Raw genomic sequence first — 25,272 nt, 5'->3', positions numbered from 1 at the left:
TGGGATGGATGTGGGCAGAGGTTTGTGGATCCTCTGCCTGCAATTCCCTGTCTGTTCGTAGTTGTAACCATGATCTAAGAAACATGGCCTGCTGACAGATGTGGACTTGGTTATTAAGTGAGTAAAATAAAAAGGGTGGAATTTGTGCTTTGTGTTCTACAAAATGCCTGTGTGGACTTTGAAATGGAAGTGGGAATTTACCCTTGATTTGTTTACAACCTGTAGCATCTTCTCAGTATTCTTCACTTGGCTAGTGGGGAAATCATAGCTGTCAAATGGTCACCTCTGCAAACCTGGGTGGCTTGTTTGACAGAAGCATCACATTTAGAATACCTGGATAAAGCAGTAAAAAAAAAAAAAAAGTGGAAAACAAATTCTAAATGAAATGGATTTCTTTGTAAAGGAAATTTTGAAGTGATATCAACTATATCAACATCTATTAAATAAATAAAAAAACATAAAACAACCTTTGAACTTAAAGGAGTAAAAACTCTTTTTCAGTCCTCCCTCTCCCCTTCCCAAATCTCCATTTCAGTCTTCCCCCAATCTCCATTATTTAGATTTTTGACTGGTAATAGTTTTTATAACTGTCAGTCACCTTTTTTTTTTCCCCAAAATCGGGAGAAGTGAATTGTGTAAATCCGTTCATGTCCTAATTTTGGTCAGTTTACTTCCAATTTGAACCTTCTGCTTCTGTAATTATCTGCCTTTCCTGAAAATAAGTTGAATATGTGTATGTTTTCTCTGACTCATTTATCTGCAAGTGGAAGGATGCTCTGTCGGTGAGGAAGTGAACTCCACAAACAGGAAACATTTATGGACAGTATTATTCTGGCAGTTTTCTCTTCTTTTGCAGGTGACTCTCTTACTTCCTCTCCCTGACCTTCCAAAACACGTCCAGTTACTCTCTTCCTACAGCTGGACCAAAATTGCATGATATCGTATGGATTAGGGAGTGAGGGGCGGTAAGCTGAGCCTTGTAGTTTTCAGGTCACTAGATCAAATCCGTCAAGGTTAGAAGACTGCGATTTGTTTCACTGTGATCACTTCCTAGGAATAATGCCAAGTGAAATTGGATTGTCTCGTTGGACAGATTCATACCCCATGCAGATGAAAAGATGTTGAATACATCTTCAAAGCAATGTTGAGAACTTGTCAATAGCATTACTCAAGTTTGTTGTTTTTTCTTAGAAGCATACAACAGGGTGTTGAGAGAGGCAGACGTACCAGACTTTCTCATACTTTGTCTTTGGACCTGCTCTCTCCAGGCCAGGGGCATGTTTTGACCTCGTGGAGGTAACCTACATGAAGCATCTGCCAGTTTGGTAGGACAGGAGACTTTCTTAGCCAGGCTTGCTTGGAGAACGTTTTCTCATTTTTCTTTTCATTGCAATTTGTTCTGGCTTTTACAGTTGAAACCTTAGATATAACCGTGGCTTGGACTCTGCATTAAATGTCTGTTTCACATATTTTGAAGCTCTGTAGCATGTAAGATGAGCTTTGATCAACCAGCTTCTAGAACTCATTTTCTTCTATCCTGGAATTAAGGGGAGGGATAGCATATTTTTGTGTGCCTAGTAATTGAATGCAGAATAAATCATACACTCTGAAATAAAAATAACTTGCTGTAATGGGCGCTTTCACAATATATATTGTTAGACTATTAAAGCTCAAACTATTATTTTTAGTAAGGCACTATATAAGTAAAATGAATTTGTCGCCCTTTAATTAGCTATGTGTTTCCAAATCATAAATTATTAAAGCCCTTTTTAGTCATGAATAGTGTTAATTGTAGTTACTAGAGTTGGGGAGGGGGGGTGTTTTTTAATAAGCTTCTAAAAACAAATGAAAATATAGATCAGTTGTGAGAGAATCCTTCTGTCTTAGTCAAACCTCAACAGAGAGGCTGTGTCAGTGTTAGCAGGATGGAGAGAAACTGCAAGTATCAAGTATTTTATCATGAATAAAACAACATACGGAATTGTAAATTAAAGCATTGGGCTCTCAGCAGAAAAACATGCTTTATCTGATCTTCAAGGTTTTTTAAAAATTTAATAGTGCTTTACAGAACTGATGAAGTGAGTGTTTTAAGTTCTAATTAAGAATACCAAAACTCAGATTCTTCTATTGAAGCTTAAACCACATGCAAACAATTCAAATAAGGCTTAAAATTATATTAGAAGTACATTATTAAAAAGTGAATACATGAGGAGGGAGAGAGTGAGTTCTCCAGTCAGTGACATACATTTTAATAGGCTTTATCCTGACTTCCCTTGTTTCTTCTTTCCTTAGAAATTCAAGCTGAAAATCCTAAAGTTGATGCTGCAGCTCTTTTGTCAAAAGAAGTTTTGTTAAGCTGTAATGAAGAACCTGTCTTTTGATCATTAAAATCTCGAGGAAGATGTGAGAGAATAAGTAGGAAGGTCGCATGAAGTGCTATAATGACTGTATTTTTGTCGGTGTTTGCTGTTTGCAAATGACACTAATTGGGCAGCCATAAGGTATTGCAAAAGCTGAGGGGGAGTACAGAAGGAACTTGGGACGATTTTTGTTCTTCCATGAAACACAATGAATGTTCATTCATTACATAATTAAAATGGGGAAGTAGCTCCCTGAGGTTTTTTAGGGGGATGGGGTGGGATAATGATATGTTAACATGATTTCACTAAATTAATTCTTTGGAAAGTAATTAAGTGAGATTGTCCACACTCCATTACTTCCAAAGAGTAAAATCTGACATGGTCCATCATTTTCTTGTCTTGCTTTGAAATGACTGCTTATTGAATAAATATAATGCTCATTTGAAAACTAGTAAGAGAGGTCTGTAACGCTATTTTTTAGATGATGTGACATACAAAATTACCTTTTTGGGTCTTCAATCTGAAATGAGCAGCTCATCATGATAGAATAGCTTGCTTTTCTTAATAGCCTAGACATTGTGTTTGATTGGAAACTTGTGGAAGCTTCCTACAAGAAGGGAAGAAGAATTTATTCTCTGGTTTAAGTATAACTTATATAATCTGTTGCAGGTCAATATATGAAACGTTGCTTGTAGTCATCTGAGAGTTAGGAGCCCTTTCAAAACACGAGGTTGAGCGAAGCTTTCAAATCTGAAGTTTGTAAGATACAGAATAGGTTAGTACATTCCAGTATATAAATAAATAAATAAGGTAAAGGAAGAATCATAGTTTCAAGCTACTAAAGGCAAATATTTTTAAATGAAAACTTTGTAACAAATCTTGTATTTCATGAAAACTCAATGTGTTCTTACAACTGTGGTAAAACAAAACAAACAGAAGCAGCTTTTGAGACTTGCAGCTGTAGCTCCCCTTCACCAAGGTGACATGGCAGGGCAGCGGTGAGTTAATGTCTGGAGTTTCCCTGGGGTCAGCAGCATTAGGAGCATCTTCCCCTCTCCTTCAGGAAAAAAATCATTATGAAACGTGCAAAAGATGCTGACAGACAGTCAGCTTCATATTTATTGTATGTTTGCTAGAAACTAATACTGTTCTGTTGCTTCCTTTCCCTGTCCAGCATTTTGCAAACCTTGTACTTTCTGGGAAGAATCCTCCCAGCTCTCAAATGGCGATGCTGCTTTAAATAGTTTGGGGGGTCCGGCAGGTGGGTCCTCTTTCTGACCCCAAAGTTAGCATGTTTGGCTTTGTGTGTTAGGTAACGTGGTCCTAACAATCAACATCTAGTGAATGCAGTGGCACAGGGTGGCTGCTTGGATGTCAGCAAGCTCTGCTGCTAGATGGGTGGTCTGGCCAGCTTGGCTGGGTCACAGGGGGCAACGGGGTCTTTATCTAAGCTGTTCAAAACCTCACAGGCATTAGCATGGCCGGAGACTCAGGCTGATCTTTATTAGAACCGATGTCTGCATTTTTATGTTAGAGAATATCTCATTTTTTTTGCTGCACTTCTTCCAAATATAGGCCAAAATAATAGGGTAGTGACAGCCAGGACTTTGCTCAGCTAATGTGAAAAATCAGGCCATCTTTTTTAGGTTTATAACTGTGAACTCAAAAAGTAATAGAGTTTTGAACAGAATTGAATTTTAAAATTGAATCTAACGAGTCTATGTACGTGGATTATCTGAGGCCTGGATGCCTGGATTTAAAGCATATTTAAAATAGCTCAGAGCATAACACAGTAAAGAATTGCTGATCTGTTGGGGGCAGGAGGTGAAATCCTGGTGCTGTACAGCTCACAGGAGTTTGGCTGCAGACTTCAGTAGGACTGTGATTTCAAACTCTGAAAATGCTCACGGTCAAACTCTAGTTGAGTCTGAGAAAATAAGGATTCTTACAAATGTTGTCCCATAGGAGGGAAAAAAAATACACCACTGTAATTTAGCTAACTCTGTATAATGCCATGCACACGGGGAGGTATGAGGGGAGGCATTTTCCTTTTTTTTTTTTTTTTTTTTTTTTTTCCTTTTTATGCTAGACAGTTTGTGCATGTGTCTCATCCCTGTGGTGGCTGTTTTTCAGTTTGGAAATTAGTAATTTCCTCTGTTCAGATATCTTAGTGAGCTAATTAGGGATCCTTTGGGACTAAAGGATTTATACATACAACTTTTAAGTTAAGCATTTATATGTTTTCCCTGGCTTGAGGCTTTTCTCTACTAAGAAATGAGAAGAGATCCTGTTATAAAACTTGCTCTTTTGGCGTGTGGGGTGGCAGATGGGCAGGTGGGGTCAGCTACTGGTGGCATGCAGATGCATCTTTTCTTGAATGGTGTGCTGCGGGATGTGCAGCTGAAGTGCAGGACACTTTAGAAGAGATACTACAAGATACCCTAGGTCTGCTATGTTGTACTTCAGCACTCCACATTGGCAGGAAACGTGGGACGGTAGGAAGACATCTGTAGAGCACATGACCATTGCACAGGCACGCTCCTGGTCCAAACTCAAACATAAAGGTGGAGCCTGGCTCTTCCCAGTGGTGCCCAGTGCCAGGACAAGAGGCAGTGAGCACAAACGGGCACGCAGGAGGTTCCTTCTGAATGCCAGGCAGCGCTTCTGTGCTGGGCGGGTGCCACAGCACTGGTGCAGGCTGCCCAGAGAGGCTGTGCAGTCTCCCTCCTTGGAGATCTCCAAAAGCCACCTGGACGTGGTCCTGTGCAGCCTGCTCTGGGTGGCCCAGCCTGAGCAGGGGTTGGGCCAGGTGCCCTCCAGAGGTCCCTGCCAGCCGCAGCCATGCCGTGGCTCTGTGAAATATCAAAGTCAGTGGGCGTCGCTGCTGTGGCAACTAGCGCCAGGGCAGTTGTGCTGTCTCCTTCTTTGAGAGATGATGTCTCCTAACCTCTAATTTCTTACCGTCAGCCTTTCTAATGGGGAAGGAGTATGGTCTGGTACACTGCTTGTGAAAGTTGCTTACTCACTGTTCCAGTCTGCACTTTTTTCTGGGATTCTTCATCCTGTGAACAAGTCACCACAGGGCTTGTGTTGTGCTTCAGCAACAGTTCTGCAGGTCCAAAGATTTATTCGCAGTTGTTTTTCACAAAGCTTATTAAGGTTACTGATGGCATTCAGAACTGAAAATTAAATGCTGTTGACTCCTTTGAGCAAATACTAATGCATTGGACAGAACGAAAATCAAGGCTTTAAATTTACAACTGTTCTGCTTTGTCAGAAAACCTAAGCTCAGTCATTTTAAAGGGTGTAAGTATGTGTGTAACAGACTAGTGGGCCTTTTTATTATCTAATAACTCGGTGTTTCCACACCTGTTTTAAATAAACACAGTCCCAATGCTAGCGGGGGTTTGGGGTGTTTTTTTTCCTAATATGATTATTTAGTGTATGTTGGGTTTTGCTCCGATATTTTTTTCAGGACGTTATCTGAAAGACTTGAAATAAGCACGTTATCAACACAAGTTTGGAAGTAGTTTCTGTCATACCCATAGTCTTTCAGAACTAATCGTTTGACTCAGCTATAAATTTGTTATCTGAACTGTACTTCAACTGTCTTTTACGACCTGGGTGCTTGGATTTGGTTTCTGAAAACAGCAAAGAAACTGAGTCATGGGATTAAATATTCAGATACGGAGCTGAAAAATGTTTGCTGGTGTGTTAAGCAAATGCTTTATAACCAAAATAAATTGCAGTTGGAAAACATGGATGGTCTCCCAGGAGCAATATATTTCTATTTACTCATTTTTTTTTTTTATGGAGTTCAGTGATAAGACATTTAGGTGAAACTCTGAAGCAATGAACAGAACAGAATGGTTTGTTCTGATGTTGTCTCATGTGAGTTATTTGAGAGAAGCATTTCTGTAGCTGCGATTCCTAGGTAGGATGCTCTTGCCAGGACCTGAACCTCTTACATGAAGACATACTCCTGGGTGAATAATGTGCTCACTTCTAAAATTTGTTTAAACAAGGGGATTAAATACCAGGGCAACCTACCACTTCTGTTCCCCCAGGGCAAAGATACAAAAAAGGAAAAAGGATTTTTTTTTGAATGAAGCTGCTGCTTTTGATAAAATTTATCTGGTTTCTGATGTGTATTTATATAATAAGGAAATTATTTGAACTACTGGCTTTACTACAGCAGTGAGTAACACTGTGTTGTTGCAATTTTTCAATTAAATAATCCAACATACGTAGTCCGGGGGAAGAGTGGATAAGGGATGTGTAAGATAACAGGCTTGGTTCTTTAGGTGTTACAGATAAGAGGACCTATAGGGTTGCTTGGTGGTGAAGGTTAACGGGCCAGAGAGCTGGGGAAGCTGGGTGACTGTGGTGGAATATTCAGGAGACCGAGGTCCTCATTTTTGGGCCACAGCACCTCAGGCAGATAAGCGAACATGAACATGCTGCTGCTCCAGAGAGAGGTCTTGCTTCCTCTCCTGCTCTGTGTGGTTTTACCCACTGAACGCTTGACAGACTAATTTGTCAGAGTTAATTTAACATGCTAACCCAACAGCAAAGTCTGCGCCGTGTTTGTGTGTGGTACTTCGTTTTTGCTTTTGCTGGGCTCGTTTTCTGCCAGGTCAGAGAATTAAATCAGCTTCAGGAGGCAGCAGAAGATAAATTGCAGGAATAATGGTGCTGCAGACAAAACGGGCTTCGAGATGGTCTCATCTCCCCTTGCAGACCTGGACCTGTGCTTTGTCACTGCAGCTGCTCGTGGCACCATGTGTTGAGCAGCCTCAATAAATTAATTCAAGTTAGAAGGGATACCCGACTCTTGCTGTATTGTGGCAGACAGAAGTGATTCCTTCCCTCTCCCCCCCTTTTTTTGTCTTGTGCCAGGCATGGTGGCAGAAGGTAAAGTTGTAAAACACTCTGCAAGGCAATGCAGAGGAAAGGCAGACAGCCACTAAAAGACTGCAATACGGAGGAAACGTGATTTATAATTGAATTAAAAGTTCGTAGAGATGGAAAATTACACGTGGGTCATAAATTTCAATTTCAATTCAGTTACCCATTCAAGGCACAGTGGACTAAGATAAATTTTTTACCACTGAGATTCCTGCATTTCTGTAGGGGATGTTTAGCTTCCTCGGTCGCTTTTGTGTGTGTGTGTGGTTCCCCCTCTGGAAATTATGAATCTCAGTATTTTGTAATTCCTATGTTCTTTGCAGAATGTGACATGTCTGATTCATAGCAATGTAATAGCTGCAGCACACAGTTGTACTCAAAGTATTTTTATACACAAATTTTAATTCTTAATTGCATATCATGCTCTTATTTTTGCACTTTGAAACTTTGTGTGTTCCTTAGAATTTTCTCTTGTACTTTTGCGAGAAGTATGACTTCCATCAAAAAAACGATGAACGATCTTTTCTTTGTGTTGCCTTTTTTGGGAACGTACTGTTTTTGGGGACACATTGATCAGATTATTCCACAGCTTTGCAGGAAAAGGCGTACCCTAAAAATAGAGCAGGAATTAATCAGTAACAAACATCAACGTGCTGCTGCCGCTCTCTGCTCAGCATTGTGCCTGGATGGCTGTAAGCGAAGTGTTTCACTTGATTACAGCAGGCTTGGTGAAAGGGGAAGGGGGAGATCTGTGAGATCTCTGCGCACTGGATAATTCAAGCATAAATGCTCTTCTGGGAGCTAACAGCCACCTTTATTGGCCTCATGTAGAAAGGCTTGGGTTAAGAAACCTGAACTGTTGTGTGTCCTCTTGGTTTGCTCGTCTTTGATTCCAAAAGGTTGAAGTAAATGTGTAAAGCAGCTCCAGTGATTCCCACGAGGCTCTGTAGGATTTTGGGAAGCCCAAAAACCACTTGGCTGCTGCTGGGCCATTAACCTCAGTGGCTGTGCCTCAGAAAGTTATGAGAGATTTGGGTGCATGTTGTTCCAGGAGGGTGTTACTTCAGGGTTTGTCTCCTTTCTAGTTTTTATTTTTGAGTTCTTAATGTAAAAATTGTTTAGCCTCAGGGAGGCCTCTGAATCTACGCCTTTTACTGCCTCCTGCATTTGGCAGTTGCTTCTCTTGCTTTAAGTCTCTAGGCACGTGCAGTGGGAGCTTTGAAGTAGCTGCTGCCTGGCTGAAGCCTCTCCAGGGGCAGGGAGAAGGATGATACAGTTCATGCATTTGACTTTTTTTTTTTTTTTTCCTTTCCAGCATGTAGATATTTAACAGCTTGAAACAATACACAAGAGTAAGTGAAGCTGCATTTAGGGTCTATAAAAAGTAGAGAATTGCAAAGATGGTATCTCTTTTCTGGTTTGGTTTGAATTTTGAACAATTGTTAAAATCAATACTGAGGAAAAATATTTTATTATTTAGCATTAGGAAGTGGTTAATCCATGTAAGAAGTGGAATATGAGAGTCAAGAGGTAGGTACTGTGTTACAGCCCAGTTTTCTTGCACGATGCTCTATGGGCTGCTGCCAAGTGCTATGGAGCACTTCCGATGCTAGAGGTTAATACTAACTCAGATTAGGAGATACTAGAGTTGGTATTATCTAAAATGAATAAAAAAATTGGTGTTGAGCCCTCATTGCTCATTTTAGGAGGCTGTCCAGGCCCATCTGTGGCAGAGAACACAGAGGTGAGGGGTGCTGTCTCGCCCTGCCCTCGGGGGCACAAACCTGGTGCAAGGAGAGGGGTGCTCCCTCTCCAGCTCATCCGAACCACCCGGCTCTGGGTCGAACCAGCAGCTCGCTGGGGTTTTGTGCCAACGCTGTTTAATCAATCCTTGTGGACCCCCAGGGTTCAGCAGTGGAAACTGTTTTTGTAACCCAGCAAAGCATAACTGCCTTTGCTTTCCTGACTGCTATGTGTTGGGGAAGATTTATCATTACTGTAAATGCCGTTGTAGCTTTTATAGTAGATATTTCACTTCTTGTATACAGCAGTGTAAATGGTCTGTTTTTACTTGCCATTTGTTGTAGTACCTTTTGTTCTGCTGCACAGATATGTGTTCAGTTTCTCTTTGGATATAACCACTCGTCATACTAAAATTAAATGTTAGACCTGCATAGTAATAAACTGAAACGTTCTGTGCTGGAAGGAGCAGTTCTGTGACTCTTGACAAGTGAGGGGTTTGTATGGTGAAATAGTTCCTCTTCTGACCGTGAACTGCCAGGAAGAAATGGTTTGTTGGTTACGAGTCCCAGTTACCCATCCTTCAGGGCTCTGTGTTTAGGAGCTGTGTACCACGCAGAAACGTTTATTGCCAGTCTGAAGGTAACAGAGCTCATATCTTCTCTGAAATAAAAAGAGAAAATTATTTCAGCAGCCAGCCCCGAATAATCTCTGCAACCTCGATTGTATTTTGCCATTTGGACGTTGAATTCCCACCTCCATGGCTGTGGGAGTGGAAATTTGGGACAGAGAAACAAGTGCCGGCCTTCACGGCTACTCCCAGGAAGTGCTGGCATCAGGTCCAAACAGCCCACGGGTGTCATTGCACCGCTGGTAGGCACGAACCTTGCGAACAAATGAATGCTGCATTTTCCAGATGCTTTTCATATTTATTTATTTTTAATGCTAAAAGGTGCAGCTTAAAAAAAAAAAAAAAAAAAAAACAGGGGAAAAAATGCTCTTGATGTTTTTGACAGATTCCACATGATAATTAGCTAGTAAAAAGGTGTGGGCTGGCAAGACAGGAGATATGAATGATACGCTCGTTCATATGCATTTTTCTTTAAGCAACACTGTTGCACTGAAGATGCAACCCTCTGAACAATTGTGCAGAGCAGAATAGAGCTGTACCCATTTGAAATAATCCAAGACTAGCCGGAGAAACCTACTGGCACTTCCATTTCTATTTCAGAATAACCCTTTTGTCCAGGTAAGCAGCTCTTACTACAGCATATTATGCATATAATCATATAGCTGTGCGCTAGCTTCCAGTTAAATCCAGTGCCTTATTTAGTCATGTTCAAATTAATTTCTAGAATAATCACCTTTTTATTACACTGTATGTTCTGAGCATTATCCTTGCTGCCCTTTGTATCCTATTGAGGTCACAGGAAAGAGCAGCTGAAGACGATGGCTCTTTTGTTATTTTTTTATCAAGGAGAAGGAGGAATGGGCAAAAAGAAGAAGGATGAAGGGTCTTAATTACACTGTATGAATCTTAAATCATCCCCCAGGAAAATGGATGTATTCTGGGTACTGTGCCTGCTGTGAGCCTAATCCCACAGTTTGTGCCTGCCCACCAGCTCCCAGCTCCTTCACACGACAAACAGGGACCCGCTCCCTGCTCTGCTCCCTTCCAAGCTCCCAGAGCTGCTGATGGAGGCACTCGCCGACGACTCCCATACGCTCCTCGCGGAGGTAATTGCGACCCTGCGTGTACTGACTTGAGGTATGGGGCAAGCTCTTCCACACAGAACATCATCAGCAGCAGCAGCAACTACCTGCGCTGCAGGGACTTGTCCAGTGGCTTCTCCGTCAGCAGTCGGGAGCTGGTTGCGAGTGCCTGGCACTAGTTCACTTGTCGGTGCCGTGTTTTGGCTGGGTGCAGGCGTAGCCGGGAGTCAGCCTCTGCCTTAGTGCACAGCTGCTGCACCCAGATGTGTTCATCTGGGTCTGCTTAACAGAAAGTTTCGAAGAGCTCAACTCTTTCCTGAAGATTGCAGAGAGGAAAAAGTGGTCTGTGTAGCACTGGTTTGGTGCCTTGAGAGAATGCTGGGTTGAGCTCTCCAAGACTGGACACCGTCAGGGAGGGCCCCTTCCCCATCACACTGCTGGCCCATCCCGCTTGCCAAGCCACCAGTCTTTCAGAAGTCAGACCTTGCAGTAGAGACTTGAGCTGCCACAATATCAAACTGTGCCTGTGCACACATCAGGCTTCATTGTAGCAGCACAACTGAATGTGCTCCAGCCTCTAGCCCCCAGACTGGCATGTGTTACCTTTAGTCCCACAGAACAGCTAAGGAAACCCCGATTTAGGGCTGTAGGGGTAAGGCTGGATAGATTTTACCCTTGAGCCACTGTGATGGATGTGGTGGATGTGTTTGCTGTTCTTTCCCAGCTGCTTTGCAGCTCCTGGCTGCATGGAAGAAGCAGGAGGTGCAAAAGCTGAGCTGGGGGAGCTGCAGTGAGCTGGGATGGGGAGCTGCAGGCGGGTTGGGCTTGGTAGGAGCAGGCAGGGCATGTCTGCTGGGGGATACTAGGAACCACAAAAAGGAGGAATAATCGGACAGGTGGTGAGGAGACTGAATGGGCTGAAGAGCAGATCCACAGGCTGATGCCATCTTCTTTCTGTCAGTTATTGCTGTGGCTGAAAAGACACAGTTGGAAAGGTTAACACCTATGGAAAAATTAGGAAGATTATTAAGCATTTCTTTTTAAGCTTTTGAAAGTTAGATATTAGAATGAAGGCTGTGTAATGAAGCTTAAAGTACAACTGATTTATTCATTTGTTGCAGGTTTTTTAAATTGCTTTATCATTTCTTGTAATTTTTGTGGGAACTGTGCCTTGTTCATTTCATAAGCTAGGCTTTCCTGGAGTCCAATAAATCCAGTAAATGAATTTATCATAAAATTTAAATCCAGTCAGTACAAAGCTTGTAAATTTAATAGCTGGTTCAAAAGCCTCGCTTTTTCTGGCAAGATGATCTAGAAAGGCATAAGTTGATAGCGTGCTTATGAAGATTTCCCGTTTCCATTAAAAAAGGGGAGGAGGTGGGGTTGGATATAGAGACTTGGGGATGTGAATGCTGTGGTGATGCTTCCTGCTGCAGCCATCGCTGGCTTGCCTATAACGGGACGCCTGATCAACTAGATTGCAAAGTAAAACATTTAAGAGAAGAGTAAAACAAAAATCAAATGCTTGGTTTTGTCAAAGTTTGGAAGTATGGTTACAAAGAAAACCATTTAGATTGTGGAGCTATGCCACTATAACCCAGAGAAGTGTAGCTCTGGATTTGGGCCTTCTCTGCTGTGGATAGAGCCTGACATCTGGGATATTTTTACTAAATACTACCATTAAATATTGGCAATGTGACCTCTTGATCTGTGTGCATTACCATGAGAAGTTTATTATGTTTGTATATTTTACATAACTTTAAGTATTTTCTGGCCGGAGCTTTTCCTTACTAGCTTTCATTCTTGTCTGTCTTCTGCTGAACTGAAGGGTATTAAAAAAAAAAAAAAAAAAAAAAAAGGCATCTTCTGCTTGCCTTGTCTGCCCTAGAAAATTGCTGTGCTGAGAGCAGATATTGTTTTCTGCGGCATCTCTTCGGTGCATTTGGGAGAAATGTTTTCCAATGAATTTCAGCCTTTTTCCCACCTCTCGTAAATCTAGCAATTTTCCAGGTTCAGTGTGCTGCTCGCCTTATTGCCCGTGGAATTCATTGCTGTGTGCCACTGAAGAAGCTTATTGTGCTCAGGTATTGTCTAGGGTGAGTCTCATCACTGAAATAAACGTTACATGCTTGGAGGCAGCTAATCCGTGTTCAGGACTGCTTTTAAAAATGTTCCTGTTTGAATCACAAAGATCGTAATGCTAAATGATGTCCTGGCATGTTTTGAATTTGCCTTCTGAAATCATAGACTAAAGGAAAAAAAAAAAAAGAAAAAAGAAGGATCAAAGAAGGGAGGAGGGAAGAAGAAAAAAATTTCCAGCTTCATGAGAGAACCATCAAAATACTAAATGAGTTTAATTCAAGTGGCTGTACTTGCCCTAGCTTGTGTCGGTACAGCTGGATACAGAGGTCCAAGTGCTGTGAGGTTCCCCAGAGCCAAGAAAGCATAAGGGAACGTTTGTGCTACCGCTGTATGGCCGTATTAAACCTAAAGGTTTGTCTTTGCCAGTCGGCTCAGCCATATCTTGAAGCTTGGAGCTCAGAGGCTGCGGCAACCACAGAGGTGACGAGCTTTATTGGGCAGGCTTTCTGCGTGTTTTATTGGCACTGGCGTTTCAGCTCAGTGCCGTTAGGAGATGGCCTTTAGAAAAGGATGTGCTCAGCACACCCTGAGCCCATCTAATCTCTCAAGCGAAACTCTCAGAGGAGAAGTCCTGGCTGCCACCAGCAGGAGCTCGGCCCCAGGAGGCCCTCGAGGCAGAGCACTGGCCAGGCACCGGGCTCTGGGGACTTGCTCTCTGCAAGGACAGACCAGGCATCTGCTGGCTCTGTCCCTCCTGCCGAGGCCCATACGTAGCCCTGGGGAGATGCAAGGCTGTGTTAGTCGGTCAAACCACACTTGTAGGCTTTTTTTCAACACACGCAAAGTCTGCAAAATAGATTCTCCCTGAGTCCTTCCTTTCCTCCTCCATGAAAACTGGAATTTCTTTTAAAAACAGGCCAAGTGCGTGTTGCTGTCGCATAGCCAAACGCCGTGGCGGATGGGGCAAGCCTTGGAGCACAACTCCTTCGCTCTGTGAGGGTGGTAGGACCCCGCTTACGTAATGTACTGCAAATGGCACCACAGCAGGGTGACATTTCTGACAATACTGTGCACCCTGTTGTAATAAAAACATGATCTCATGCTAGGGAATCTGCTGGTGGGAGGGGGGCATGCAAATCTCCTTTAAATAGAAGAGTTGCGTCTTAAACCAAGTAACTTTTCAGATGGATGATTCTCTGTTTCCTGAACAGAACATGAAATCATCTTTATTTTTTTTAAAGAATTAAGAAAGAGTGTTTTGTCTTCCTTCTCTGTATTCACTAAAATGTCTGATCATAGTATTAAAATAAAAAAAAATATTTGGCATAAAATATTGTTTTACTGTATATCAAATAGTTTGAAGTGGTAGCTTTGATATCTGTCAGAATTAAATGGAAGGAAGATTTAGCCTCCACTGAAGATGGACAATATGGGAAATATTCCACTCTGTTGTGGCCTTCCTGCAGGTTTTTGTTCCCCTTTCCCGTCCAAGCAAGACTGCCACAAGATAATTCAAGTGCTTCTCACAAACACTAGATTAACCGGCAGTAGTGGAAAAAATTGTACATTACTGTGAAAGGAAACACTGAACAAGATGTGTTTTAGAATAAGCCTGGAAATAGTTTTCTAAAACTGAATGACTTTTTTTTTCTTCCTTTAATATTTAAATTGTAACTCGTCTTACTGACAACCTATAATGAAACCTAATGTTATACTGCATTAATTCCAGACTCTAAAATATTCAGGAGGTTCAGAGTTCTGAAGACAAGTCAGACCACTGCTGGAAGTGGAGCCATTAGCTGAGAACAAGTAACCAGAGTTTTAAAAAATGATGAATCTGCCTTTGACTTTGGTAACCTTTTCTGCAGGTGCAGGAGGAATGTATTATTCTTTTTGTATTATGCTGCTCGGTTTGAGTCCATAGAAAACAATTTGGAAAGATGATAAATCTTCAGGAAAAAGCAAAATGTTTCGTAGTGGCTATATCTTATTCATAAAAGGTATTGATCGGAGGCTGAGATTTTCTGACTCTCAAAGAATCCACTTACGAAACATGACAAAACATAAATCATTTCAGATTGATAACTCTGGATTTCTTACCGTTGGTGTTGTCTCAGTTTTAATAGATCTTTAATTTCTTAGAAGGAAGATGGGTTTGCTTATATATTTCTAAATTTTAACACTGTTTAAAATTTGTTTGAGAAACTTTTGCATATATGATTACAGTTTTCAAAAAAATTGGGATTATAGAAGTTAAGTTAAGAGTTAATGGACCAAGGAAGTTTGAGTGTCAGGTACTATTCCAATATCTAATGCAGAAGTTTGGAAATGGAAAAAACTGTGTGCTAACGTAAGTAGTTGCTGAGATGCTTGTATAGTGCTGCCTCTAATGTACTGTAAGGCTGCATTTAATTGCTGATCAGCTAGTGGCTGATGCCTCTTAATGGTTTCCTGCTAGTGGGGATCAACATCTCCTTGGGGAAATACATAAGTACGGAAACAATACAATGCTGGTATGTAATGCACAGTCACAGGTAACTTTTAAAATTATCTAGTCATCAGTAACTTTTAAAAGATGTTTTAAATGAGCTTTCTTGCCTTTTAAGTCTGTCTTGATTGTGGGTAAAAGCGGATCTTTCTGCTTTATTTGCTTGATAAGCAGTTGAAGAATCAAGGGGAGACATCCAATTTTCTTAAGGCAGTGGCAATATGTTGAACTGAGTACTGGTAAAGTTTTTAAGAACGTATTGTATGTACCAGTGTGTGGAGTTTATTTGCATGTGGTTTAAAACACATTTCGCGTAAGCAAACCTTGCATCGTTTGGTTCATTTTGTCTGACAGTGCAAAACAAAAGTGAAAGTCTTATTAGCGTGCATCATGTGACAAATCTGAACTCATCCTTTGCTGGTTTTGGTAACAGGACTTGAACACTTAGCAGTAACCTTGCCACGAAGGTCAGAGTTATGGAGCTGCTCTCCCACGTTCCACGCGTGCTTTTGCTCCCTTACCCCTAAGGTGGTGGTGGTACAGCCGTGTTCCTCAGAGCATCACTTAGAATGCAAAACAGGAAAACACAGCTATGCTCTGCCTGGCTCTGCTGCCCTTAGGTAGCTCTGGTAATGACACCACCCTTGCCTTTCTTTGCAAGCTCTTGTTATGCTATATCTTTAGCTTTTTAACTCCAGGCAGATCATATGGGGTCACTTTTCTCAAACTACTGACCTTGTAGTAATACTATGGCTACAGAATGCTGTCTTTGCTCTCCTGGGTTTTATTTACAATGTCTTTTTATTGTACAGACTGCTCCCAGCAAAACAAGGAGCAATGATAATTTGGTAAGCCATTCCCGATTGCTTTGCATGCTCGACAGAGCCTGCACAGTAACTCCGAGCTGTAAAGCGTTTGCATTGATGAAGCTCTTCTCATGAAAGTTCCTCTAATTTATTGACATGCTGAAAATTTCTTCTGTCTTTCACTAGGGCTCTGTTGGGGAAGATCATTTTTAACTGGTTGATTTCCAAATTGCATCTCATCTACCATCTGCTAGGGAGAAAACAGTGAGCTGCTGGCTTCAGCTTGTCAGCTAGTGGCAGGTCAAGGGCACATGCTTATAATTTTGCTGTAGCAATCGCTGACTTGTTAGCCATGAGGAACTTTCTGAGAATTTTCTGTTAAGATCATTTTCTTCTTTCTCATTTTGTTAATGAATACAGAGCACCCAGCTGTGAGATTCTCAGTGATGATTGCTTTTATAGATTGCCTTCTTTTCACATTCTGCTTCTAATTTTAGGAAGTTATATTCCTTTTCTTTAACTTTCTAGTGGTGAAGCTGTAAAAGGACAAGTTATTTGTCAGTGAATGTTTGGAAATACAGTAATAGACTTTTACAGATATTGGACTACAATAGTTAGCTATGTTGGAGAAGAGAAAATACTGCTCACAAAAATAACCAGCTGTAGTCTATATAAAGAATACACATATTTGGGTTACAACTTCTAGAATAGTTTAAGCATGGTCTGTTCTCATTTAATGATTTATGTTATTTTTAATATAGTCCCTGCTACATCACCTTTCTCATGTGTTCCTAGTGCAATGCAGAGTACAGCATTAGGTGGATATGTGGGATAGTGCTGTCCTCCCTCCTCCTACACACACATACCTTCTGAGGACATGGAAAAACTAATCTGGTCTGTTCAGATTACTTTGCTGTGCGATGTACCTGATTGTATCCAACCAGGGCAGCTCCTTGCGATGCTAATCGCTCTTAAGCACATTGATTTGAATAGGGATTGAACTGAAAAGTTGTCCTACCCGTTCAGAGACTGCACGCAGCTGTACCTATACAGGCTTAGAGACAGGTATGTTGGGTCTATAGCTATCAAGTTTAAAGATTAGATTCAACTTCTTGTTCCCCAGAATCAAAGCTTCCCAGCTAGACAAGTGGTGTTTGCTCTCTTATCCTATCATACATTTTTATAATAAAATGCAATTTGAGGATTTGACAGTTCATTCCTGTAGCATTCAGCTGGCAAGCACTTTTGCTTTCCAGGACTTCACGTAAAGCAAGACAGTTTTACAGCTTTAACCGTAGCTAAAGATTTCTGTCTGGTTTTTCTCTTAACCACACCAAATAACAAGCTTAAATAGGATAACATTATTTTGGGCTTTAAATCCACTTGCTTCTCACAGAGGAAAGCTCTAATCTGGTCAAATCAGGGTCTAGCACACCAGTCCAGTACGTACCAGACTTTCGGATAAGCTGTTGCACATATGTGTTGTCATTGTTCCCCAGAGATGAGCCTGGAAAGCTGCTGCTGTGTTTCAGGTATGGTATAATGCTTTGCATCAGGGAAGTGGATGGAGGAAAGATAGCCTGTGTGATGCTGTCGACACTAATCTTTTAAACAAAGGGGCTTGGTGTTGTGTTGTCAAAGGAAACCAAACTGCTGTTTTATTTTCCCATTGTTCTCCTGCACAGAGATTCTTTTGGTCTGCCAGAGACTGCTGACATTATGCCGCAGAAAGAGCCACCAGAATGCTTGGTACTTTCCAGATCTTGCGTCTGAGCCTGGCAACTGTGTCGTGGCTGCATTCCACTGTTTAAGTGCCACAGCGAATCGCTCATTTTCATTTTGAAAGATCTTTTTGTTTTAAACCTTAGATTTTAATGGTTGTTTTTCTTTCTAATTCTCCTTTTAGCACTCTGGTGCTGACAATTCAGACAGACTGTATCAATAAAATGGGTTATGTGGCTGACTTTTGTGCCCCAGACTGAAAGATGCATTAAATGAACCAAAAAGGGAGGACAGGATTTAAAGTGGAAGGTGCCTGCCGTATAGGGATTTTTTTCTGCACTGTTATAGTTCCAGGCTAAACAGATGGCATCGAGAGAGGTGAGGCAGAGAGATCGTTTGAAAGTTAGTGCTAGTGTGACTCCCAAGGAGAAAATAGTTCCAGTAACTTGATTTGTTGCATGAGATCTCAGCGATGATGTGGGCAGGAGAAGGGGAGGTTGCCAAATGTGTACCAAGTGACATGTGCAGCTTCTGACAGCTTTGCAAAGTTAGTGGAGTCTGAAAACCGAAAAATTGTTCTGGAAGTGTAACATCTTTAGTATTCCTACCTGCTTTTGCTAGCATACTAGGTCAAAACTGATGGATGGCCCTGTCTAATCTGAGCTGTGGGGCCGTGCTTTGGTGTCATGGGCTTTTCAGCAGCTCTTGTGCTCTGACATACGCCTGGCTGAAGGGAGAGAACTCTGTCCACGTGCACGTTTCATAAGGCTCTAGGGGTGCTGAAGTTAGTGATTTCCAAGGAATGTAAATACTTGTACCAATACATTTCAGGAGAAGTGTGGAGAGTGATGTACTTGCTGATATCTCAAAGTATTACTACCAGTTGAGCTCAGATCAGGCTTGCTGACAGTCTGTGTTTTTGCTTTAGAAGGAAGGCATCTCTGTGTGTGGGTGATGCTGACTTTTCTCTGCCATCCTTTGCCATGGTTTCCATCATTTATGTTATCATTTAACTTCTGCAGAAGACCACTGCTGAAATTTGCCATCTCTAGAAGGCTTAGATTTTCTCTTCTGATATTCTGCAGTGCATCTGAGTTCAGGGACAGCTCTGGCCAAGGCTGTAAGAGGCTGCTTTTAGTGAGGACTCTAATGGTGTCTGGCAAGCACACCTGCATCGTGCTAGGTTCTTTCCAAATGCATAATGCACAGAATGTATCCGGAAAAGTTGGGGAAGTACTTCATTTACAATTTCATCCTGTTAATTGGTACGCTAAGGAGACAATGTAGATTGAATAAATTCAAACTTGCTTACCAGTCAGAATCAGTATCTAATGTTTCCATTACTTAATCAGCTGTCATGGCCTGAGCTGGACAGCATAGTCTCAAAATTAATGTCTGCATAAGGCAAAGGTGAAATACGTTTGTTTAATGAAGTAGTTCTTTGGGGGAAAAATGCCAAGTCTGTTTTAATTTTAGCTTTTTTATATTTGTATTTAACAATGTGCGGAAAATAAGTGAACACTTGTACAGCTTACTCATCTTGAAAATCTACAGACACTTGACGATGCAAAAATAAATGTTTCCTGTTGTTGTTGTTCTTTTTTCCGAAAAGAAATGCTTTTAACTCTGAGAACTCCTTTATTTCCTACATCATTAATTTACAATTCATATTTAGGTTTTCCGTCAGGCTAAAACTAGAAAATAGCATTCATTTTAATATGCCTACCTCTAACTAGTAGTGGAAGCGTGTCATTTTGCTTTACCCTACATACAAAGAAAAAAAATCTTTCAATCCTTTTGACTTGCAAAGAGTGTGCACATCCTCTTGTTGGCTGTGCTTCAGATGTTTCTTCACATTTGGCTAAGTTCAAGTAATAAATTGCTGAAAAACTGGAAGACGCTCTGGAAGCAGATTAATCATCTGACTCAGTATTGTCTTCTAGTTTGCCACAAGAAATCTTTCCAATCTATGAGATCATGGATTAGCTGGTTGGAAAATTTAAAGAGTGCAGGAAGAACATTCCCCCTTTTTTTTTTTTGTGTATTCTCTAAACCCTGCAGAATCTCAGCAAAGCATAAATGACAAATGACTGTTCTTTCCAAGCTTTAACATAAATGTGTATTATAATGATAAAACAGGCATCTGAACTGATACTTCCTCATTTTATCTAACTTTGGACACTGTAGGTGGCATTAATCTCATGAGATAGTGATCTAGACTTGCACTACAATCCATAAAAATAAATGAGCACATGTAGAATATGATTCACTTAAGAGCTCTTAAAAACAAAAAACCAAAAAACTAACAAATTGCATACATTTCACTTTAAAAATAAAAGTACTTAAAATACTTTTTTTTTTTTTCTTCTCATTCCTATTTTCGTTTTATTTCTTCCCATCTTCCTCTTCTTTAAAAACAAACAAAAAAAAAAAAGGGTGTTGATTAATTCCAACAGGCTATGGGTGCTACTGGTGTAGGCGATAGGATGGCTGTTCTGCTGGTCCGTGGGCAAAACTGGTGGTGGTGACTGCTGAGTAGACGTGATGCAGTACGTAATGCTTCAGCATAAGTTGTTAGGATTTACGGTGTCCTTCGTGTACCTTTCAAGATCGTGAGCAGCTGTAGTTTTTATGATAGCTGATTGCAAAGAGGGCACCAAATCTAAGTATATGGACAGTGTTGAGAACTTGCTAGAGTTATTGGATTTATGGTCACAAAAAGCAACGCGTACTGACGTAGTGGTATTCTTATAAGATTGTAAAACTATGCAGTAAAATTTGTGTATTACCACTGCACAAATTCTATCTTTTTGGTTTTCTTTTAAAAGCATGGTTTGTGTTTCCTGGGATAACCATGAAGTGTTTTGAGGCTTTTTATGTCCTTATGATAAAGTGTGTGTCCTGCAGTTGCTTTAACCTAACTGTGCCATGAAAATCCATGTAACCCAGCTGCCATGACAGCATGCGTGGGGACCATGAAAGCGATGATGCAGCTCTGACTGAGCCATCCCAAGGCAAGGCAGTTTGTCACCTCTTGGCACCGCGTGCTTTCTCAGTGCCCCTCGTGCTCCTGGCGTGGCCTGTTTTGGGCAGGATGCTTAAGAATGTTTTATATAGGAGAAAATGTGGAATTCCTAATATCCCACCTGACCCTCCCCTGTCCCAGCTCCATGCCGTCCCCTCGGGTCCTGTCGCTGTCCCCAGAGAGCAGAGCTCAGCGCCTGCCCCTCTGCTCCCCTTGTGAAGGAGCTGCAGGCCGCCACGAGGCCTCCCCTCAGCCTGCTCTGCTCGGGGCTTAAGAAGCCCAGCTGCTCATGTATCTTCCCCTCTAGACCCTTCATCATCTTTGTAGTTCTCTTTTGGACACTCTAGCTATGAAACATGTAGTTGCTTTACATTTAATATTGGCTTTGGAGCAATAACAAGATGGTTCTGCTCAGTCTCTATTCCCTTACATATATTTGTTAGGAACTGCCCTATGACTGTTCTGTGCTGTGACAAAGAGCTGTATGCTGCAGGGGCAAAGCACGAGTAAGACAACAATACAGCTCTTGCTTTTGTGAGCAGAGGAGATAACATCTGTTGTGACCTTTTTTTTGTGGTTGTTTGGTTAGTTTATGTAATTAATTAGTCTCCTCTTGTTTTGGTACAACGTCGCTTTGCTTATTTGCTTGTGTTTCAGTTGTAACTTTATTGCTCAACAGACTCGGATCTGGTGATCCCAGCTGCCAGAACATGCCATCCTCACCTTGCATAATGCATGGGTCCTGCTTGTTTCAGAATTGAACTTCACATTCTTCAGAAAACATTTCTTTATTGTATTCCATATATTATATGGAATATTATTATATTTATTATATTCCATATATTCCTTTCATAGCTTACTTGTACATGTATGCAAAGACAAGGAAAAGTTAACTGTAGCTGGACTCTTAACACACCTTGTCTTCAGTCATAATCTTACTGAAAGCTGTTAGAAACTTATTTTTTTTTCTAAATACATTGGAGGGCACTGGATCCAGTGTGGCAACTTCCATGCAAGAGCAAGCTGTAGGCTGCAGCAAGAACACGAGTTAGGTGCAGGTGGAGCTGGAGGAGTGATAACTGTGGAAGTCTGGGACAAGCTGTGCCCAGGATAGGGGGCTGTTCCTCCTTGCCGGTCCTCAGGGATGCAAGGGGAAGAGTTGAGGTGACAGCTGGAGGTGGGCAGGGAGGAGGAGATGTATGTCCTGGTGGTGATTAGTGGCGGTGATTCTGTCAGGGACTGCAAATACAGCAGTTTCTTTACTGTTTGAAGAGTTATGTTTAAGCAAAATTACTGTTGCTTTACACTTTAGAGTAATTGATACTTCAATGAGGATGTCTTTCTTCTGTGACGGGTAAATCACTTTATCATCAACAGATATCCCCTTGGGTTTCCTTCTCTGCCCCCATCTTGGGAGCTGGCTGTTTACGGAGTTCAGAAGAGAACTATGCCATAACATATTGAATTTGGCAGAATGGCTGAAGTTTGAATTTGGCTCATATTGGTTAAATCAAGCTTTTGATTTGGTTGCCTATTGTCCAGTATGCTAATCCGTGTTATTTCCAGCTGAGTTAAAGTGTAAAGTCATTAGAGCAGCGTGGGCCTTTTGTTTGTACAAGGAAAGGTTAAGTTCTACAGGCAGCTCATACTGCTGCCAGCATGTCTGCCCATCTGATTTGGGGGATTAATTACCTGTCCCAGCTGCCCTACAGAAGCCTGTGCTGAGCAGAACCATGACTGTGCCAAAGTTTGGAAAGCGTTTTGGTCGTGTCGTGAGGAAACTTTTTCAGGAGCTCGAGTTTTGTTTTAGTTTGTCAGAACTGGGCACTTGCATTAACCGTTGTGTTCAGCATAAAAGCTTTAATATCCTAATGTGTGTTTTAAAAATACACTCTGAAAATTCTGTAACAGAATTAACAAGCAGCTTAAGCGATATTAGCCTGTAATTATTTATGGACTGTCAGTATTGTTACAGTATTTGTTTCCAAGTCTGCTTTTGGTAACCACAGATAGCTGCTGGGGGTGTGAGGAGTGAGTAAGCCAAAGAGCAGCTTATGAACAGATTTTGAAAACAATTTGCATTTGATTGGATCAGAGATGAATAGAAGTTCTTAACTTTAAATGCTATTTTTCCCCAGACCTTTTTGATTAAATGTTTGTATGTATAAACATTTTTGGGTGTGCTTTTAAATGCATTCAGAAGTTGAAACTGTTATTTTCCTGTTAGAAGGACTTTGTTTTAAAGTTCAGCACTAGTTGTTATGCACAAGCCATTTAACTTTCATTTTATGCCTTTGTACATGTGAAGTGGAAAAATCTGGTTTGGGATGGAAGGAAATAAAGTACACAAGAAATGAAAGCAAATACTAGCTTCTTCATAAAGAGGTTGGCTTTAACAGGCAGAAGAGATGTATGCCGTGGATTCTAATGAGGACTTAGGGAGAAGTGAACTATGATTGTGGTTACTAGTTTAAATATCAAGCAAGTATATACTAGTTATGATGGGTTAACATATTTTCTCCGGTCTGTAGATGATACTTGAAAAAATGTAAGCTTGTTCATTGCTTTTATTTGTCTGATACACATGTTCTATCACATATATGAGAGAGAAAAATCTAGAAGTGTATGCAAAATACCAGAAAGTGTAGGTCTTTATCTAAATGACTGCCGATACTTGAAAGTTGTTTTAAGTAGAATATTGAATGGTGATTGTTCAGAACTGCAGAGCACATGGATAGTCTGATTCACAATCAGTAGTCCTGAAGGCCAACTTCATTATCTCATCTTACTTAGGTATTCTATTTTTTTTTTTTTCCCGTTCAATTGTTGAATTTCCATCTCTTCCTTTTGGTTGCTTAAAACCTTTCTTCCTCCAGAGGTCATCAGATTTGAGGAAAAAAATCCTTGCTTTTACCAGCAGCTGCTTAACCATAACGGAATATCTTTGATATTATATGTTGTTGGTAATACATCTCTTTCTGTTGTTTAATTTAGATGACAGTGCCTCTGCTGCAAGCAGTATGGAGGTAACGGATCGCATTGCCTCTCTGGAGCAACGTGTCCAGATGCAAGAAGATGACATCCAGCTGCTTAAATCTGCCCTTGCTGATGTGGTTCGACGCTTGAATATTACAGAGGAACAACAGGCCATGCAGAACAAGAAAGGACCTACCAAAGGTTTGCATTTCAGATATATGTAAAATAGGTAGTGCAAGTCAATAAAAACATTTTGTGTATTAAACTAGGTTATTCTTTAGATCTTTGAAATGCTCAGAATCAGCAAATCAAAAAAAAGTTTGAAATTTAGCTCCTTAAAGAGAACACATACAAATCTCAATGGTTAAATCTGCAAGCCTTCTAAAGTTCCTATGAGTCACTGAAGCATTTTCATATTCTTACTGCTTATTCTACAGCCTACCTTGAACTTTGGCTACCACTTCCTGACTTTTTATCAAAATTAGTTTATAAACTCTTTGGGGAATGTTTCATCTTCTGTGGATGAAACTTGTAAGAGTTTTTCTGATGGGGGAAAAAATAACTGTAAATTCAAGCAAAATGCAACTTCAGTTAAAAATAACTCAAGCATTTCTGGATGGTGGAGGCACGGTGATACGATCAACGAGGTGGTGCAACACCAGCTGCTTGATTAAAAAAAAAGGAAAAGTACAGCTGCAGTTGGTGCCTGAATCAGCTACAGCACAGCAGATCCAGAGCCAGCTGGATTAAAGCTGTAACAGACGTTGCTACTCTGCGATGTCCTGTGTTGTGCACATGCGCTGCAGAGTGCTCTTGCCTGGTCCATTTCCTACACGAATATGTTGGCTTGTAGGCAATCAGAAAGGCTTGAGTTAAATGTCCAGCACTTCACTGAGGCAAGGGCTTATTAGAACCCTACTGATGTGATGTACTGTCATCGGTGTGTCTGTAAAGGCGTGGAAAATTGCCTGTTTGGAGCTTAGTGGAAGAATGTGAGCTATTTTTGGGTAATCTTCGGAGTAAGAGTGATGGCAACCTAGATAAGAAAAAAAAGTATGGCTGACTTTGTAGTCTTTCTGTTGTCTAAACCATGATGTCTTGAATTAAAAATTTTAATTTGTATTAATATGTGTAGGAAGTGTCACTTAATTATGGATTCATAACTTTTTCAGAGCTACAAATTGTTTTACTTTGTGACTTTGTGCAAGATATTTACTTTTAGGCATTGATTTAACAGAATACATAAGGAACTACTTAATTTGCTGAACTGAGATCTTAAGTTTGTTTTAATATTTTGGATCTGGAAATGGGGAAAAGAGAAAGGAACAGAATTTCAGAACCAGATTAGTTAATTGTATATGATGCTATTTTTTGGATAGAATATGTATTAAATGTCCGTGATGTTGTTCTCCCGTTCTGTTCCCTTCATGTTGTATTCTCCTCATTTTGTCC

General features: G+C 40.9%; 1 protein-coding gene across 5 annotated transcripts in view; it reads left to right on the top strand.

The window, feature by feature from the left end:
* The window catches only part of EML1 (EMAP like 1), a 121,992-nt gene that overhangs the window by 45,279 nt on the left and 51,441 nt on the right, over positions 1 to 25,272 (top strand). For all 5 annotated transcript variants that reach the window (XM_082762039.1, XM_082762037.1, XM_082762038.1 and 2 more), the window contains exon 2: positions 23,839 to 24,021. In XM_082762039.1, the coding sequence (XP_082618165.1) occupies positions 23,839 to 24,021 (183 nt within the window). The remainder of the gene's footprint in view (positions 1 to 23,838; positions 24,022 to 25,272) is intronic.

This window comes from Aythya marila, assembly GCF_965140915.1.
Source record: "Aythya marila genome assembly, chromosome: 5".
NCBI lineage: Eukaryota > Metazoa > Chordata > Aves > Anseriformes > Anatidae > Aythya > Aythya marila.
The sequence above is the reverse complement of the archived record's forward strand: the minus strand, read 5'-3'. Positions and strand labels throughout refer to the sequence as shown.